The sequence below is a fragment of the Heterodontus francisci genome, chromosome 8 (assembly GCF_036365525.1).
Source record: "Heterodontus francisci isolate sHetFra1 chromosome 8, sHetFra1.hap1, whole genome shotgun sequence".
NCBI lineage: Eukaryota > Metazoa > Chordata > Chondrichthyes > Heterodontiformes > Heterodontidae > Heterodontus > Heterodontus francisci.
The window spans coordinates 38,954,951-38,972,235 of NC_090378.1; the positions used below are offsets into that span (position 1 = coordinate 38,954,951).

The 17,285-nt window shown below is 40.2% G+C and overlaps 1 protein-coding gene across 3 annotated transcripts in view; it reads left to right on the top strand.

Annotated features, from left to right (window-relative positions):
- The window catches only part of eif2b3 (eukaryotic translation initiation factor 2B, subunit 3 gamma), a 167,601-nt gene extending 159,900 nt beyond the window's left edge, over nucleotides 1-7,701 (top strand). For all 3 annotated transcript variants that reach the window (XM_068036980.1, XM_068036981.1, XM_068036982.1), the window contains one exon: nucleotides 6,165-7,701. In XM_068036980.1, coding sequence (XP_067893081.1) covers nucleotides 6,165-6,217 — 53 coding nt within the window. In that variant the 3' untranslated portion in view covers nucleotides 6,218-7,701. The remainder of the gene's footprint in view (nucleotides 1-6,164) is intronic.
- Nucleotides 7,702-17,285: the final 9,584 nt, after the last annotated feature.

Below are 17,285 nucleotides of genomic sequence, written 5' to 3' on the forward strand. Positions count from 1 at the left end.
AAAGTCCCTCTGCATTAGCAGCCCTTATTACTTCCTTCACCCCTCCTTTAGCACTTTAAAGAACATTGAAACCATTTGCCAACTTTTATATGAATGGCATGCAGACAATGCAGACTCAGAAGCTGCTATGAAAAGACATTGCAGATCAAAGTGATAAAAATTATTAATTTAATGGAAAATGCAGTAATTGCCTTGAATTAATTTCTCAACCAAATGTCAACCCATTGTGCCTTTCTTCAAACAAATTTTATTAACTCAGCTCCTCCTACAGGATGCTCCCCCAGTGGCTTCATAATGTTGGTGGAAGGCTTCTGTTGTTCACATTGGGATCCTTGAGATACTTGTGGCTGGTGACTTCTGGAAGCTTGAGCCTCTGGGAGCTGGGCTGCAGACTGTACCACTTCAGCTATTGGGGCAGCCTGACCCAGCTGGTTTTCCAGCATCCTGGCAGGTATTGTTTGAAAGGATGGCGAAGGAGCAAGTGTGCTGACCTTCTAAGAGGACAACATATACTGCCCCTGCTGCGCCACTGCCATTCTCACGGGTCTGCAGCTCCCACTAATCTGTGGGAGAGCACACTGTAGAAGATAACTGTCACCCTGAAAGCCGCTGTTCATGTGGTGCACCAGTCTGTCCGAGGTGGAGCACGCATTGGAGCCCAGAGTCTGGATGGCTGTTGTTTGAGTCAAGCGTCTCTCTTCTTTCATTCTTACATATTATAAGATTAAGTTTACAACCCCTCCAACAAAACAAAAAAATTATTAAAAGAACTGCAATAATATCTGATTCTCCCAAGAGGCAGGTGAGAGGGGGGAACTTGGAATATCTCTCTAACCATGATACCACCTCAAGCAGATGGTTACACAGCAACAGTGGACAGAAACATAGGAATAGGTTGCCTTCCTTTGTTAATCAGAAATAGTGCATGTTGTGGTGGAACGACAAAAGTAAATGGTGTGAGTATAGACTAGGCGAGTAATGAAAAGTATTCCTTTTCAAAACTGAAAGTATATAACAGAATGATACAGTATTTCATCATTTAAATCCTTTTGCTGAAAGCAATATTGAAATGGTATTATGAGCCAAACCTTTCCTCTTGAAAAATTTGAATGGATAAATTATCATTTTTATTTGACACAAATTGTTTTGGTTGTCTTTTTGTACTGTATATATAAAAATCAGTACGTTTCATCGCATAAGCCAACCTGCAGCAGTTAGTCCTGAGGGAATGAGTTTCTTGGTGGTCCTGGCCTAGGAACTAACCTTTATACTAAAAGCTATCACAGGCAGCAGCAATCTATCCTTGAGCTTGCAAGCAGATTTCTCTTCCTCCCCACCCCAAGTAAAGGGAAGTTGGCTTTACACTAAGCTTTCTGTTGTCCTGACATTTGAATCTCATACAAAAGGGTCATTGTCCTGAGCTAGCGCAATCCATCATGAGATGAGCTTAACATCTGTCAGGAACAGTGTCCGTTCTGGCAAAAACTACAAGGCTTTTATCCTCTACAGAGTCAAACAACAGGATTTCAGTCTGACTTAGTGACTTTTACAAGAGGATTTTCGTGTAAAACAGTGCATTTTTTTATTAATGATTTACAGTACATCATAGGATAGTGGAGAAGCAGGTCTGCCTAAATAAATTTGCTTAAAGGAAATAGTTTTATTGATGTATGTGTGTGTAAAGACCAAGTTTATCATTCGAATGTCTGTATGCTCAGCAAATAAATATCTTTGCAGGCCAACAAAAATATTCAATCCTATAAAATATATTCAATAACGTACCTTAATTTAATACTGAAGATGTCTATGTAGTTACATGAAAATTATATTCCTATAAAGCTAAGACTTAGACCAGTATACCTTGTAATCAATTAGAACAATAAACAACTTCTCCAGTATTTAAACCTATAACTAGTCTTAATGAATGTTATTCACCAGCTCAGCTAGGTTTGAATTATTCATAGGTTTCCCCTTCCTCCTTGCTCTTAATAACTAATTTACAGTCGCACAATTTACACTTTAAGCTATAATTTATAAATCATTACCCCACTCATGATCAATAAAGAACCATCTTTTATGAGAGGCTGATAGAGGATAACAGATTACCATGGCAAGAATACTGTTTATTTTATAAGTTTGAAAGATTGATAACTAATGAGTCCCATCAAGGTCAACGTGCTAGTCAAATAAATTCCATGGATTTTTAATTGATACTTTTTGATGGTCATTCTCCTTTGGAGGAAAAATGAGCACTATTAAATCATTTCATTACACATTAAAATGGTAATGAAAGATTAATTTCTAATGTAATTCCCAAGCAAAGTTCAAGATTGGGAACCATGACATCCGCATAGCCTGGACAAGGGTTATTTGTTGTGTTGTACATTTATTTCATTTTTTAACAACTTGTAGAAAATAAAAATGAAGAACTAATAGAAAATAACGAATTTCAATTAATATAAAATGGTTTAGATCATAATTTTCTCATGAACAAACTGTTTCTATTCATTGCAGCATAAAATAGCAGTTGTTAAGACCAATGATACAGGGTTAGATTATTTTTAAAGGTGTCACTATTTTTGCACCCTGTCAAAAAGTCACATTGTATATAATATGAATAATTTAAATAAGAGAAAAAACTTGCACTTGTATAGCACCTCTTACAAACTCAGGATGTCCCAAAGCGCTTTAAGCTACTGAAGTACTTTATCAATATGGTTACTGTTGTAATGTTAGAAATGACGCAGCCAGTTTGTGTACAGTAAAATCCCACAAGCAGCCATAAGATATTGAACAGGTAGTCTTTTAAATTGATGTTGGTCAAGGGATAAATATTGGCCAGGAGATGGCTCTTGTTTGAAATAATATCATGGCATCTTTTACGTCCACTTGAGTGGACAGATGAGGCCACAGTTTAACGAGTCATCCAAGTAACAGCACCTCTGACTACTACACTGGAGTGTCATTATCACATATCTATTTCTGTTAATTTTAATTACTGTACTTGTCTTAGCACACTGTTCTGTGAGATGCAGATGAATGCACCTGTTCAGTGGCAGCCCCTTTCTGTTTTGATATGTAAAAACACATCACAGATTGATATTGAGCATGTTAACATCTCACTTTGGTTTTCAGTGGGCAAAGCCAGAAACAGAATTCACAGCTGCTTTGTAACCAATTAAAACCCATTTTTTTTAAAAAAGGGAAAATCACAGCAACTCAATCTGCATCAGAGGGAAAAAAAATTAACATTTTGCCCCAGGCTTTTTCCTTTTCAAATACTGATCAACCTCATGAATTTCTACAAGTTTCTACTGAGAATGGGGAAAGTAACAAAACAGCAAACAAATTACTTTTCAATTTTTTTTATTTTCCAATGAAATTGTATTTTAAGTGTTTACAGTTTAGATTTAATATGACAGTAATAAAGTATTTGTAACATTTGAAAAGCTTCATTACTGAAATAGTGTTTGTTTTGCATCACTGTGCATGAGCTGAAAACGTACAAAACACTCTGGCTCGGGGAGAAAATTATTTTCGTAGACCTACCAATAGTCAGAGGGCTAAAAATGCCCTTTTTTACACTTTTTTAAAAAATAAAAAAAGCAGATGCTGGCATTGGAGATTTTCCGATGTAATTTGTAGTCCAATGGTCCAGGAATAAACACATGCATACTATCCAGTGAAGCTGTGTTACTGACTGTTGCTACTCTTGGTCAGGGAATGGTGCTTGGTATAGCAGGTCGGAACACAAATGGCTGAAAAGTAGTTTTTGAAGTGGAGTTAAAATAAATTATTCTCAAATGGAGCCCCTGACTAAATATTTTACCTAGAAATGGGAGGGTATCCGAAAAGGTTAAAACTCTCACATCAAAGGTGGCCTTTCAACCTTTTGGTCTGTAACGTGCATCATTAATCACCCATTAATTATCGATGTTCACATAACAGTCCTTGCGTGTCTAGTTTTCAGCTGCCTAGTGTGATTTGATTTAAATTAAAAATAAACAGCTAGATTATGCTTAGTAGGTTATTGGCTTGGAAGACCATTTCATTAAGAATGTATTTCTTTGTACCTTATCTTCAATAATAGAGTCATTTACAGCACAGAAGGAGGCCATTCAGCCCATTGAGTCCATGCCAACTCTCCATGGAGTTATTCAGTCAGTCCCGCTTCCCCACTCGATCCCCATAGCCCTGCAAGTCTATTTCCTTCAAGTGGTCATCTGATTTCCTTTTGAAGTCATTGATTGCGCTTCCACCATCGTTGTGAGCAGCAAGTTCCAAGTCATTACCACCCGCTGGGTAAAAAAAGTGCTTCCTCATTCCCCTGCATCTCTTCCCCAAAACCTTCAAACTGTGCCTGCTAGTCTTTGTACCATTAATTATTAATAGGAACAGTTAATAGGAATAGTTTTTCTTTGTCTAACTTATCCAAAACTGTCGTAATCTTGTACATTTCTAGTAAATCTCCCCTCAATCTTCTTTGTTCTAAGGAGAACAACCCCTATTTTGCCACCCTAACCTTGTAACTAAAATCCCCTATCCCTGGAATCATTCTGCTAAATTTCCTCTGCACCCTCTCGGATCCTCACATCCTTCGGGTCTGCAGGTACAGCAAGTAATTAGGAAGGCAAATGGAATTTTGTCCTTCATTGCTAAAGGGATTGAGTTTAAAAGCAGAGAGGTTATGTTGCAGCTGTATAAGGTACTGGTGAGGCCGCACCTGGAGTACTGTGTGCAGTTTTGGTCTCCTTACTTGAGAAAGGATGTACTGGCACTGGAGGGGGTGCAGAGGAGGTTCACTAGGTTGAGGGGGCTGGCTTATGAGGAGAGACTGAGTAGATTGGGATTATATTCATTGGAATTCAGAAGAATGAGGGGGGATCTTATAGAAACATATGAAATTATGAAGGGAATAGATAAGATACAAGTAGAAAGGATGTTTCCACTGGCAGGTGAAGCTAGGACAAGAGGACATAGCCTCAAGATTAGAGGGAGTAGATTTAGGACTGAATTAAGAAGGAACTTCTTCACCCAGAGGGTTGTTAATCTATGGAATTCCTTGCCCAGTGAAGTAGTTGACGCTTAGCTTTAAAAACGTTTACTGAAGAAGCGTCAAGGAACAATAAAGGAATTAAGGGATACGGTGAGAGCGCGGGTAAGTGGATCTGAGTCCACGAAAAGATCAGCCATGATCTTATTGAATGGCGGAGCAGGCTCGAAGGGCCGGACGGCCTACTCCTGCTCCTAGTTCTTATGATCTTCCTAAAGTGTGGTGACCAGAACTGGACACAATATTCTAGTTGGGTTCAGCATAACTTTGCTGCTTTTGTACTCAATGTCTGTGGTTATAAAGCCCAAGATCCCATATGTTTTACTAACCACTCAATATGTCCTGCCACCTTCAAAGATTGATGCACATGCAGAACCACCCCCCCGCCCCCCTCAACCCAACGCAGGCCCCTCTGTTCCTATACACTCTTTAGAACTGTGCCATTAAGTATATATTGCCTCTCCCTATTCTTTCTGCCAAAATGCATCACCTGACACTTAACAATATTAAATTCCACCTGGCATCTCTCTGCCCATTCTGCGAGCCTATCTATGCCCTGTTGCAGGCAGTTCATATCAACTTTGCTGTTTACACATCTCCAAGTTTGGTGTCATCAGCAAATTTTGAGATTCTACTCTGTATTCCAAGATCCAAATCATTTATATATAGCAAAAAAAGCAGTGGTCCCAGCACTGGCCCTTGGGGAATAACACTGTCTACCATCCTCTAGTCTGAGAAACAACCATTTACTTTGACTCACTGTTTGCTGTCCTTAAGCCAATATTTTTATCCAATTGTACTCTGACCCTCCTATTCCATGAGCCTCGATTTTGTTAACTAGCCTTTATGTAGTACCTTCTCAAACGCTTTCTTAAAATCCATATAAACAACATCCACCGCATTCCCTTCATCAGCCTTCTCTATTACTTCATCAGAAAATTCAATTAGATTAGTCAAGCATGATTTGCCTTTTACCCAGTAATAGCAGAGGTGAAATTTTAGGTAAATACATGGTTTTTTTGAGGGGGGTGTATTACTTAATATTACATAAAGTTCTTTCTTCTGTGATTTTTCCTCTTGCTCAATCTTTCTTCCCCCTTTGTTCTTGCAGCAAAACACATGAATGAAGTGATAGTAGGCAATGATCGCTTGATGGAGATATAATGATGTTGCTAATGTTCTGGAACCGATATCGGTGCTGTTCACCTGAACATCATCAAACATGGAACAGCTTCCGTGGATCATTGTGAGGCACATTAAGCGCTGAATTTGAATGGGCATTGGGTTTGAATTGACTGTGCTCCTTTACGAGCTAATTTCTGTCGTCTAAGATGTTGATAATATTGGGGTCTTTTTTTAAAGCCATTTCTTGGACATCTAAAGATGGTGGTGTTTTTCAGGTGTAATAGATCAGGAATGCCTATTGATAAAAGTCTTAAAGATCCCAGTTCATGCAACAGCTAATTAAGATCAGTGAGAATGGTAGCTGACAGTTTCCTTTTTTTAAAAAAATTGTGTTAAAATCCTACTTTTGAAACAGCCTGAAATGATCAGAGAATTTTTAAAAAATAATTATTGGAGTCCCGTGTCTTAATAACTTTGAGAAGGTGATTGACATGTAGAAGAGTTTCATGCTTTGAAGTCATAATGTTCTCTGATTCATAATTTCTTTCTTGAGTACAACATCGTTGCATGAACATACTTATCCTGCAGGAATATCCGTGGGAATTAAGTCATGGCTCATGTTAATGTGCTTCGCCTTGGAATGATAGGACATGGGTTTGCATCTGTACCTGGAAAAGATGGCACTGAGCAAAAGCAAAGCATGTACAGAGAGAAAGAAAATTAACAGGTTAATTATCTGATGGTCTTTCAGATAACATTTAGCATTGATGAAAGTGTAAGGGGAGATCAGAAATCTAACTTCCTCTTAGCTAGTTAATGGTGTCAAGTAGTAGGGGGAAAGTGAACCAAGATAATTGTTACATTTGAGTTTGCAGGAATCAATAAGAAGCAAAAAAAGTGGAACTAGTGGAACTTGTCAGAGTATTAACCTGAGTGAAGTAGCATGACCCCAGGTGGAATCATCTGAGCTCTAGACCTCTCCACAACAGTGCTGCTCCATATTCACCTGCCAGAAGTATGCTTAGCAGGGCAGGGGCGCAGGGAATTGGTCTCTTCCCAACACCAAAGTTAGGACTCTGCCATTGTAAAGTTTTCCCATTGCCAAACCCACCCAAGGCTCTGTGAACCTTGTCTAAAGAGTGGCAATCAAGTTTTGAAAATTAAAATGATGCTGCTATTTGAACCCGAACAATCTGATAGAGATGCTTACTTGCTAAACCTGTCTGTCTTCATCAATTTTTACTCCTGTTAACATTTCATGTATGAAAATGAGTGATGACGTTTCCGTATCTGGTTTAGCATGTTACAAAATATTTATCCATGTTGTAATTTATTTAATCTCACGATGGTATACCATCAGGTATACTTTTTCTTAGGCTACTTGAAGTAAATGCAGAAAGTAGCTACTGCTTAAAGAAGCCTACAAAATCCCAACCTATTGCTCATCCTGAATACTGTCAGTATAGATTCATAAGGTTCCTATATCTTGTCTTGTATTTATCTCAATAAAAAAGATCTATTTACAGCTTGGTGTTTGCTTTGATTTGTAGTATATACAATTTACCACATATCCCAAGGGCACATTGCGAAAACATTTTTATATCAGCATGATGTTGATCCACATAAAATGTACTGCTAAAAACAGTGACGATAGCTGAACCTACCAACCCAAACCATTATAATTCAGTAAAAGTGTATATCTTAGAATTGTACAAAGGGCTTGATTAGGCTTTTATTCCTCTAGCCTGAAAGAGTCTCATGGTTTTGAACTTTTCAGTCATGAGTGACTAGCAATTATCTAATCAAGGGGTTCAGAAGTATTAATAAAATGATGAATAACCATTTGTAAACCATTGGATCAAAACACAAGTAGTTTATAAAGCATCATGAGGGGAGATTGTGGCATAGTGGCAGTCGCTGGACTAGTAATCCAGCTGGTGAAATTTAAATTCAATTAATTAATAAATTTACTTATTAAAAATCTGGAATTGAAAGCCAGTCTTAGTAATGGTGACCATGAAACTACCATCGATTGTCGTTAAAAACTCATCTTGGCCTTTAGGGAGGAAAATCTACTCTCCTTACCTGGTCTGGCCTACATATGACTCCAGACCCACTGCAATGTGGTCGATTCTTAACTGCCCTCTGAAATGGCCTAGCAAGACCTTCAGTTGTACAAAACCACTGCACAAAATTTGAAAAGGAATAAAACCGGATGGAATGCCCCGGCATCAACCTAGGCACTAGAAATGACAATGGTGAAACCAGACCTGTCGACCCTGCAAAGTCCCCATTGCTAACATCTGGGGGCTTGTGCCAAAATTGGGAGAGCTGTCCCAAAGATGGGTCAAGCAACAGCCTGACATAGTCATATTCACGGAAACATACCTTATGCCCAATGTCTCATACACCACGCCTGGGTGTGTCCTGTTCCACCAGCAGGACAGACTCCCCAAAGGTGGCACGTTGGTCTACATTCGGGAGAAAGTTGCCCTGGGAGTCCTCACAATTGACTCCGGACCCCATGAAGTCTCATAGTATCAAGTCAAACATGGGCAAGGAACCCTCCTGCTGATTACCACCTACCACCCTCCCTCAGCTGGTGAATCAGTACTCCTTGATGTTGAACACCACTTGGATGAAGCACTGAGGGTGGCAAGGGCACAATATACTCTGGGTGGGGGACTTCAATGTCCATCAGCAAGAGTGGCTCAGTAGCACCACTACTGACCGAGCTGGCCAAATCCTGATGGACAAATCTGCCAGACTGGGCCTGCGGCAGGTAGTGAGGCAACCAACAAGAGGGGAAAACCTACTAGACCTTGCCCTCACCAATCTACCTGTTGCAGATGCATCTGTCCATGACCGTATTGGTAGGAGATTCTGCCACACAATCTGTCTTCCTGCTGAGGATAAGCATACCCTCCATCGTGTTGTGTGGCACTACCACTGTGCTAAATGGGATAGATTCAGAACAGATCTGGCAGCTCAAACTCTGCATCCATGAGGCGCTGTGGACCATTAGCAGCAGCAGAATTGTACTCAACCACAATCTGTAACCTCATGATCCAGCATATCCCTCACTCTACCATTACCATCAAGCCAAGGGATCAACCCTGGTTCAATGGAGAGTTTTTTTTTTTCATTCCTTTGTGGGATGTGAGTGTTGCTGATGAGGCCAGCATTTATTGCCCTTGAACTGAGTGGCCTGCTTGACCAGTTCAGAGGGCATTTAAGAGTCAACCACAGTGTTGTGGGTCTGGAGTCATGTAGGCCAGACCAGGTAAGGACAGCAGATTACCTTCCCTAAAGGATTTTAGTGAACCAGATGGGTTTTTAGAACAATCGACAATGGTTTCATGGTCACCATTAGACTAGCTTTTTTAAATTCCAGATTTATTAATTGAATTAAAATTTCACCATCTGCCGTGATGGGATTCAAGCCCATGTCCCCAGAGAATTAGCCTGGGCTCTGGATTACTAGTCCAGTGACATTACCAATATGCCACCGCCTCCCCTGTGTGCAGCAGAGCATGCCAGGAGCAGCACCAGGCATACCAAAAAATGAGATGTCAACCTAATGAAGCTACAACACACGACTGCTTGCATGCCATACAGCAGAAACTGTATACAATAGACAGAGCTCAGCGATCCCACAACCAATGGATCAGATCAAAGCTCTGTAGTCCTGCCACATCCAGTCATGAATGGTGGTGGACAATTAAATGACTAACAGGAAGAGGAGGCTCCACAAATATCCCAATCCTCAATGATGGAGGAGCATATCAGTGTAAAAGAAGGCTGAAGCATTTGCAACAATCTTCAGCCAGAAGTGCCAAGCGGATGATCCATCTCTGTCTCCTCCAATGTCCCCAGCATCACAGATGACAGTCTTCAGCCAATTTGATCCACTCCATATGCTATCAAAAAATGGCCAAAGGCACTGGATATTGCAAAGGCTATGGGTCCTGACGTCATCACAGCTCTAGTACTGAAGACTTGTGCTGCAGAATTTGCTGCACTCCTAGCTGAGCTGTTCCAGTAAATCTACAACTGTGGTATCTACCCAATAATGTAGAAAATTACCCAGGCATATCCTGTCTATAGAAAGCAGAACAAATCCAATCTGACCAATTACCATCCCATCAGTCTACTCTTGATTATTAGCAAAGTAATGGAAGGTGTCCTCGACAGTGCTATTAAGTGCCACTTAATTAGCAACAAACTGCTCACTGGTGCTTAGTTTGTGTTCTGCCAGTACCACTTGGCTCCTGACCTTATTACAGCCTTGGTCCAAACATGGACAAAAGAGTTGAACTCATGAGGTGATATCAAGGCAGCATTTGACTGAGAGTAGCCAAATTGAAGTCAATGGGAATTAGGGGGAAACCCTCCACTGGTTGGAGTCATACCTAGCACAAAGGAAGATGGTTGTGGTTGTTGGAGGTCAATCATCTCAGCCCAGGACATTGCCACAAGAGTTCCTCAGGGTAGTGGTGATCTTTCATCAGAACGAACCTGAAATGTTAACTGATTCTCTCACCACAGATGCTGTCAGACCTGCTGAGTGTTTCCAGCATTTTCTGTTTATTTCTTGGAGATGATATTTGGAAGAAAACTTTTAAGTTTTAATGTAACAATTAAAGGAAGTGTCTGCTATATGCATATATGCAAGATTTTGAGTGAATTTTCTGCTTATGGTGGTGGCTGCCCTTGGTGAATTAATATTTATTTCCTGTTTTTGTGCTCACTGGCAGATTCATGCTCTCCCAGATGAGGGGTTGGTTAAGTAGAGAATTAAAAAGATCCATCTTTTGTGCTCTTATCTCCCAACTTCTGAAGAGTACCAAATATTGTATCATTGTGATATTTTCATTTTGACACTGACATTGCCTTTTTGTGCATGTTGAATAGCATAACAGTAGCTGGAAATAGTTGACACAGGGAGTATTATGAAATTAATGGTCATTGCTCATATGGGTTTGGAGATCTTTTTACTGGGATGCTTATTCTATGGAGAACATATTTTAATAACCTAATTTCCAGCAGCCCTTGTTTTGCTAACTGTTCAGTATTCAATGTAACTAATGTGCACAAAAGCAGAGTCAGAGGTACCACTGGAAAGTTTGCTCTTGGCGTTATGTGTGGATTTTTTTGTATTGATATTTAAGGTGCAGCTAAAGCATCTCTTGCATTCCTAGCATTACCAGGGAGGTGCGCTTAAACATTAGCAAATTCCATGCTGCTGCTATAGTCTTGTGCAGGACTAACAGCCTGGACATAGCTGCAGAAGTTTGACTCTGACATAGAATAAGCTGTGCTCACAAGCCTTAATAATATTAACTCCTCGTATAAGAAATTATCTTTCATAAGCACATACAGTTTTCCATCACTGGGCACATATAGGTTTTGTAGAGCACTGAAATAATTGATAATGAGTAGCATCAGGCTATTTTGAGGATTCCTGTTCTTCTACAAACATTTCAGTTCACTTCATTTGTTTGCCCCACCCAGTTAGATATAGCTACCAAATCATGGAACTGAAGGGAACCTTTATAGAATAATGAGTAGGTAATATCATAATACATCTGTCTTGACACTACTCACTGCCCAATCCTACAGAGAACTTGCATTTATATCAGAGAACCATAGAAAAGTTACAGCACAGAAAAAGGTCATTCAGCCCATTGTGTCTGCGCCAGCTGAAAAAACTAGCCATCCAATCTATACCCACCTTCCAGCACCTGGTCCATAGCCTTGCAGGTTACAGCACTTGAGGTGCAGGTCCAGGTATCTTTTAAATGAGTTGAGGGTTTCTGCCTCCAATGCCTATGCAGGCTGTGAATTCCAGACACCCACCACCCTCTGGGTGAAGAAGTTTTTTTTCATGTCCCCTCTAATCCTTCTACCAATCACCTTAAATCTAAGCCCCCTGGTAATTGACCTCTCCACTAGGGGAAACAGGTCCTTCCTGACTATCTAGGCCCCTCATAATTTTGTACACCTCAATCAAGTCACCCTTCAGCCTCCTCTGTTCTAAGGAAAACAACCCTAGCCTATCCAATTTTTCCTCATAGCTGCAATTTTCAAGCCCTGGCAACATTCTTGTAAATCTCCTCTGTACTCTCTCCAGACCAATTATATCCTTCCTGTAATGTGGTGACCAGAACTGTAAGCAATACTCCAGCTGTGCCCTAACCAGTGTTTTTTACAGTTCCAGCATTACATCCCTGCTTTTGTATTCTATACCTCAGCCAATAAAGGAAAGCATTCCATATGCCTTCTTCACCACTTTATCTACCTGACCTGCCACCTTCAGGGACCTGTTGACATGCACTCCAAGGTCTCTCACTTCCTCTATCATGCCTCCCACATTTAAGTCCAAATCATTAATATAGGCCACCAGCAGCAAGGAACCCAACACTGAGCCCTGTGGAACGCCACTGGAAACTGCCTTCCATTCGCAAAAACATGCATCGACCATTACCCTTTGTTTCCTGTCACTGAGCCAATTTTGGATCCAACTTGCCACATTCACTGTTGTGATGGAGGGAAATTCAGCAGTCAATTTGATCACAGCAAGATTCCACAAACAGCAATGAGTAGAGACAGTACAGCAAGGAACTGGAAATCACTGGCAAACCTTGATTTCATGTGGGTGTTGAAAACACAATTTTCTATGATCAAAAACAAAACATTGGAGCCACTCAGCAGGGCAGTAAGCTGTGAAAAGAATCAACATGAAATGATTTGAGATATAGCCCCTTTATGAGAATGTTCTGAAGGGTCTACACCTGAAATGTTTTAAAATATTTATTCTCTCCACAGTTGCTAGCTCATCTGCTGAATGTTTCCAGAATTTTTGTTATTTGTTTCAGATCTTCAACATTTGCAGTTATTTGCTTTTTGTTCCCTTTGATGATCAAACAATTTCTGCTTCATGATCAAGCCATCAAAATGTTAACTCTTTCTTATCACTTAAGAAGATAAGATGCCAGATGATGTTTCGTGACTTAATTTCTCGACAAAGGCATAATACAAAGAAAACCCATTCAGGAGAACTGTTTCTCATTCTGACTAGCTCTGGCCAGTTATGTATATTTGTCATTGCAGCCAAAAAAGCAAAGGGATTTCCTAGAGATGGCAGATCAAAATGATTTTGAAAAGGATTTATCCTATTTATCTAAAATCATATAAGATAAATTACAAGAATCTTCCTGTTCTTGTGCCCAAGGCTGGCCCTGGGAATTTTGCTATTCTTAATATACATAAATGACAAAGGAATCATAGGCAAATTTCCACATTTGCAGATGATACCAAAATAGGCAGTGGAATAAGTTTTGAGGATTAATGCAACCAGATTCAGAAGGATTTGAATCTTTTAGGTAACTAGACCAATAAGTGGTATATGCAATTATTTATAGATAAATATAAGATAATTAGTATGGGAGCAACAAACCAAATAAGGAAGTCTGTGCTAAATGGGACTATTGGTGCAATGTGCTAATCGCCTTTGTCAAGAGAAAAAGTACTGTTGTTGGCTTGGTGCAGAATTATGGGCATTTTTATGCTGTGACTTCACATTCCCTAGGAACCAGTTAAAGTAACCGGGGATCATCTGTTGCTCCGATTCGTGTTTCCAAATCCAACCACCAGTGCAAGGACAAGTAGCACTCAGAAGTTCAATATTGAAGGAGATGAATAACTTCATTATGTCTTAATATTGACTTGGCTGATTGGATTTCATTGTTTGGTCTTGGTACATAATCCTTCATTTCAGATGACTTTTCAACAAGCACAATCAATCTATGGATTGCCTCATCCATGGAGACATGCTACATCACTCCTATCTGAGTAGATAACAGCAGGCCTGTTTCCAAGATTTCTCAGCTCTTGTGCATCTTCACACAAAGGGAAAAAGCAGTGTGTGTGTCAGGAGAGAGAGAGAAATGATTTAAGTGTATGCAGCCTGAAACAGTTAAGATGAACTGCTGATTCCCAGCTTGGTGATTTTAATTTTATGGAGTTTTATTTATTTTCCTGCCTTGTCTGCACTGTGCCTCACACCATCCCCAACTGGAGATGACAGTCAGGTGACCTTCAGCCTCTACTAATGCTGCAGTAAAATTGAACATTGGAGAGGTACACAAAAAGATGTTTCTCCTGCCTCTTTGTAGGGAATGGCCAATCTCACCACAAAAGCACAGGTGATAGCAGGCAATTGCCACCGGATTCTTTGATCAAACTATTGGCCTGGGGCTCTGCTGAACTTTCATGTTTTTAAGTTATTTAGAACCATTGCATAATTACTATATTTGTTTCACCAGTTTAAATATTCTTTCTTTCTTTCTTTTGGGCCTCCTTATCTCGCGAGACAATGGATACGCGCCTGGAGGTGGTCAGTGGTTTGTGAAGCAGCGCCTGGAGTGGCTATAAAGGCCAATTCTGGAGTGACAGTTTAAATATTAAGAGAATGAAAAAGGCTTATATTTCCAGTTATTCCAGCTCAGCTCACCAATGCTCCTATCATATCAGACATGCATCAAACATGAAATTGAGACGCAGGAAATTGATGGATGGAAAGTTAATATGGGAAACCGTGATGAAGCTTATTAACTATGTTCCAGAGTTCTAGGTAAATTTCAAAACATTTTTCTAGTGGGGATTAAATACTTCCATCAAGTTAACTCTCGAATATTCAAACAGCCCCATATTTTACCTTTTAACCTCAACATCTCTCCCTTATCACCTTCCTCCCTGACTTCAAAAATGTCCTTAAGATCCTCCTGCTTGACTGCTTTTGTCCCTTCTGACATTCACTCTCCTGCTCAGTTTCTATTCCTATCCATCGTCCTGAGCTGGGACAGCTCTCTATGTAATAAAAGCAAAATACTGCAGATGCTGGAAATCTGAAATAAAAACAAAAAATGCTGGAAATACACAGCAGGTCTGGCAGCATCTGTGGAGAGAGAAGCAGAGTTAACGTTTCAGGTCAGTGACCTTTCGTCAGAACTGGCAAAGGTTAGAAATGTAATAGGTTTTAAGCAAATAAAGCAGGGGTGGGGCAAAAGATAACAAAAGGGAAGGTGTTGATAGGACAGAGGGTCACAGAGAATAACTGACCAGAAGGTCATGGAGCAAAGGTGTGTTAATGGTGTGCTGAAAGACAAAGCATTGTCTTAGAATGAGATCCTCCCCATCTGCTGACCAAATGGGAGATTCACAGTCATGACATCCTGGCTATTCCAGGAATTAAAGAATCCTTCATTTGAAGATAAGCCGTATTGCTCACTGCACATCAGCCTAACTCAAGGAGCTAAATTTTCCTCTGTTATACCTCCCATTTTTGGTTGGCTGCCTGCTCATTTTGCAGTCAGGATGACACTGCATTCTATCTGAGGGGGTTGCTCCTCCATTTTCAGTTAATTTTTACAGCTAATATTAATATTTAGTCACTCAGAAGGGACTGGTCTCTTTGCCTGCTTACCTGTGCTCAGAACTCTGATGTGCAGCTGGTTGGCCATTGGGCACACACATGTAGTGTTTTCAATAGAAAAGAAGATCAGGCAGGTGGGTGTAAAATGGGCTGCCAATTCGCTATCGCCTGTTTTGCACTACTGCTGAAGACTAATTTCACCCCTTGACAATCAAGGCCACCTTATTTCAGTGTGCCTGTTCTTTTCCATTTCTTGTCTTACTATCCTCTGTCTCAAAGATCATCTTCCTCCTATCCCTTATTTGAGCCAATATAACGGCTAGAGGGAAGGCAGAATTTTTTGCAGCACTATATAGCTTCCTTCCTCCCAACTTTACAATCCATTTAAAAGCAGCAACAGCAGTGCTGCCCCTTCCAAAAGGGAGCATTAATGATACTGGGAATTCGCCCTGAAGATTAGAATAATACTGACCCTGGAAAATATGTTGGAGTCACAGCGTGAGTCTCAAAGGTGGGCAGGCGATCCACCTCAATGCAAACCCCACCAAAGAGGAAAACCCAGGCCCAATTGGTGCTACAGTAGTGGGGAGTTCCACACAAATGTCTCTTCTCAATCTGGCCTTAAGCAGCAACTTAAAGGTTAAGACATATAAGAAATGGTAAGTGAGAAACATTGAGCTTCAAAATCTTTCTTTTTAATAACCATTAGGATAGTGGATAATTTAAGTGATTACAATTCCCCTTTAATTTTCCTTCTCTGTTAACATTTGTTTTGATGTGACTCTAATGCTGGAATCCTCCCAGAGAAATGGAAGAGAATGAACAAAGTGTGTTTCTGTGCTGTCCTGATGGTCAGTGAAGCCAAAAGCCATACAAATGTAAAGCAAATGGGGGAGGTGGGGGGAACTACACACGTAAATAGGAGAGCATTAAGGACGTAGAGATTATAAGTCAGGGTCATTCAGTATGCACAGGGAAATCAGTGTGAGTGAACCAGCAGCCCACCCACATAGAGCAGTCAGGCCTAACCGCTGTCTCCTACACGTTCATGCTGCTCTCCACCAATTTGTCTCCAATGTTCTGTTTCATAAATAAACTTTCTCTGCAAATTCATGGTACTTAAAGGGACAGTGATGCCAATTCTCATGCTCTAAAGAGGCTACAGTCTACTTCTCCTCGGGAGTGTCTCCAAAAGCTCATCACAATTGTAGAACATTGCAGATTAGCTGTAGTTATTCCTGCTATTTAAAAAATAATTTGAAAGGAAATGATATATACCTAAGAGTGGTTACAAAACAATAATCTATAATTCTGGTGCCTGAAATTGATGAAAAAACTGCAACCAAAGTGGGAAGGATGATTAATAATCTACATGGATGTACAATATATCAAGTAATTGTTCAAAGGTTGAGACTGTACTAGCTATGTATGTTAATATTTACACAATCTTTACAGACAATGCTCAATATATCAAGCTTACTTTGCAATTTTTTTATTCATTCATGGGATATGGGCATCGCTGGCCAGGCCAACATTTATTGCCCATCCCTAATTGTTCTTGAGCAGGTGGTGATGAGCTGCCTTCTTGAACCGCTGCAGTCCATGTGGGGTAGGTACACCCACAGTGCTGTTAGGAAGGGAGTTCCAGGATTTTGACCCAGCGACAGTGAA